This window comes from Triticum aestivum, unplaced genomic scaffold (assembly GCF_018294505.1).
Source record: "Triticum aestivum cultivar Chinese Spring unplaced genomic scaffold, IWGSC CS RefSeq v2.1 scaffold174474, whole genome shotgun sequence".
NCBI classification, from domain to species: Eukaryota; Viridiplantae; Streptophyta; class Magnoliopsida; order Poales; family Poaceae; genus Triticum; species Triticum aestivum.
The window spans coordinates 1-2729 of NW_025227163.1; the positions used below are offsets into that span (position 1 = coordinate 1).

Below are 2729 nucleotides of genomic sequence, written 5' to 3' on the forward strand. Positions count from 1 at the left end.
TTCATCAATTTCTTAAAAATAAAACCACCATCGTGCTCTAAAAAGATATAAGTGAAGCACTAGAGCAAATGACAAACTACTCCAAAAGATATAAGTGAAGATTAATGAGTAGTTGAATAATTATGCAACTATGTGAAGAATCTCTAACATTTAAGAAATTAAGATCTTGGGATATTATTCAAACAACAAGCAAAATAAAATAAAATGGCATGACGCTCCAAGCAAAACACATATCATGTGATGAATAAAAATATAGCTCCAAATAAAGTTACCGATGAACGAAGACGAAAGAGGGGATTCCTTCCGGGGCATCCCCAAGATTAGGCTCTTGGTTGTCCTTTAATATTACCTTGGGGTGCCTTGGGCATCGCAAGCTTAGGCTCTTGCCGCTCCTTATTCCATAGTCCATCGAATCTTTACCCAAAACTTAAAAACTTCACAACAGAAAACTCGTAAGCTCCATTAGTATAAGAAAATACATCACAACTTACGTACTGTTGTGAACTCATTATAAATTCATATTGGTGTAATATCTACTGTATTTCAACTTATTTAAGGTTCACACCCTTCGATACTACTCATAGATTCATCAAAATAAGCAAACAACACATAGAAAACAGAATCTGTCAGAAACAAAATAGTTTGTAGTAATCTATAACTCTCGAATACTTATATAATTCCAAAAATTCTGAAATAAATTGGTGGATGTTGGGAATTTGTCTATTAATCTTCTGCAAAAATAATCAACTCAAAATCACACTTCTGTAAAAAATGACAGCTAATCTCGTGAGCACAAAGTTTCTGTCTTTTACAGCAAGATCAAATTAACTTTCACCCAAGTCTTCCCAAAGATTCTAGTTGGCACTTTATTAAAACAAAAGCTATGAGACCCCGGTTGCAGAACGGGCACTAAATGTCCTTACGAACTGGGACAATAACCCGATTCTACACTAGTGCTTGTTTTGATTCCCCAATCAATTTTTGGCAGAACAAACTCACAGACGGCTCCTCAGTGGAGATGACGGAAAAAAAAAACGTCAACCCTTTGTGTGTGATAAATTCTCCCAGCTACTCTTCCGTTGCGACCGTCATCAGCGAATCCCGTTAAGCTGGGTGCGGGGTGTCCGTCCGCCGGCTACAGTAACGAGATCCTAAATGAACAGTGCAAAACCCGTTAAGCTGTACACTATTTAAAAATCCTTTGGTTAGCACAACAATTTGCGTGGTGAGTTAAGCTGTGGTGCACTCACATATAGACGACGGTAAGTCCATGACTAGAATGGAAGAGCTGAGCAGTGAGCAGGAGGAGCTGAGCCTGGAGCTCACCCTCCGCCCAATGGCGCCGGAGGCCCGCGTCGGCTTCTTCCTCTGCGTGTACTGCAACCGCAAGTTCATCACCTCGCAGGCGCTCGGCGGCCACCAGAACGCGCATAAGCACGAGCGCAGCGTCGCCAGACGCTGCCGTCGGCAGACCGCCGCCACTGGGGAGGGTTTACCGGCTGCGACGCAGGACGAGAGTCTGCCCTGGCCCAGGTACGGCACCGTTCTCGTGTCTGCAGCTGGGACGGCTGCTGCTGCTGGCAAGGCGCACAAGCACGGCAGGAGCCGGTCGGAGCACGGCACCGTGGACGACGTCGACTTGTCTCTCCGTCTATGATCGGTCTGGAAATTGGTCACCGTAATCACTAGTTGACCGGCAAGCATCCCCTAGCTCTTTCTGTTTCGGTACCGTATGTTAAAAGTCGTCTTTGGTGACTACGTGCATGTGAAACTGCTATGTTTGTGGTATCAAGTTAATGATTTGCTTGTCTCAACCTCGTGTGTGTTTGATTCATATATATGTTCTTCTTTCAGTTGAGTTCTCTGATGGAATTCCATGACCAAAAGGACAGCTTGGTACTGTTCACCCAAAAGTAACCTACTATATGTTTTTCTTTCTTGTTCTTGTTTTCATTGTTTGGCTTATTCAAGTGATTCCGATACGTACTTCCATGACCAAAAGGACCGCTTGGTACTGTTCACCCAAACGTGTTATATGTTTCTCTTGAGAAAGCTTTGGTGAAGCGGCCAGGACGGACGCGAGTAAAGACAGGCTAGCTAGCTAGCTCGCTAGGAGTACACCATCTTTGGCGCCACTCTGCCCAGAGGAGGCCAATGGCCTGCATCGGCCGGTCGTTTTAATAAGATTTTCAGCTGATGCTATACGGCCGGGGTCGCTTATGCCCCGCGTGCATCAGAGACCACATGCGTCGTGCGGATCGGTCGCCTACATAATTCGCAAGGCAAAGCTTTCCACTCCTAGGCCCCCAAAAACCGGCCGGACAACCGCTAATTAAAATGACCTGTCGGCTCTCGTTCACCAGTCTTTTTTTTTGTTCAATGCCGTTTTTTGCAACACTTGATTAATATTCAAAAACTCATAACTCCCATCAAAAAAAAAAAACTCATAACTTTCTAGCCTCTTTTTAATGGGAGTTTTTAAACCATTAAGAACAAGATCCGCCAAGTCTCTTTCAGCAATCACCAAGCTATAACATCGGTTTTTTATATCTTTAAATCTCCTGACATAATCGGTGACCATTCATCTTGTTTTTGCCTAAGCGATGTAAGATGTGACAACTTAAGATCATTATCACCATTGTAAAAGTGATCATTTCCCCGCAAAAAAGTAATCATTAAACTTTTGCTCTAATTGCGACCATAAGAGAATTGAACCATGTGGTAAAGCA

The 2729-nt window shown here is 43.4% G+C and overlaps 1 protein-coding gene across 1 annotated transcript; it reads left to right on the forward strand.

The window, feature by feature from the left end:
- The first annotated feature begins 1241 nt into the window (after nucleotides 1-1241).
- Nucleotides 1242-1725, forward strand: LOC123172637 (zinc finger protein 2-like). The gene has a single exon (XM_044589585.1). It carries the CDS (start codon nucleotides 1271-1273, stop codon nucleotides 1655-1657), a length of 387 nt encoding a protein of 128 aa, XP_044445520.1. The 5' UTR covers nucleotides 1242-1270; the 3' UTR covers nucleotides 1658-1725.
- Nucleotides 1726-2729: the final 1004 nt, after the last annotated feature.

Bases quoted from the DNA above. Each gene is read 5' to 3' on its own strand.
- LOC123172637 (XM_044589585.1), top strand. From the start codon at position 1,271: ATGACTAGAATGGAAGAGCTGAGCAGTGAGCAGGAGGAGCTGAGCCTG.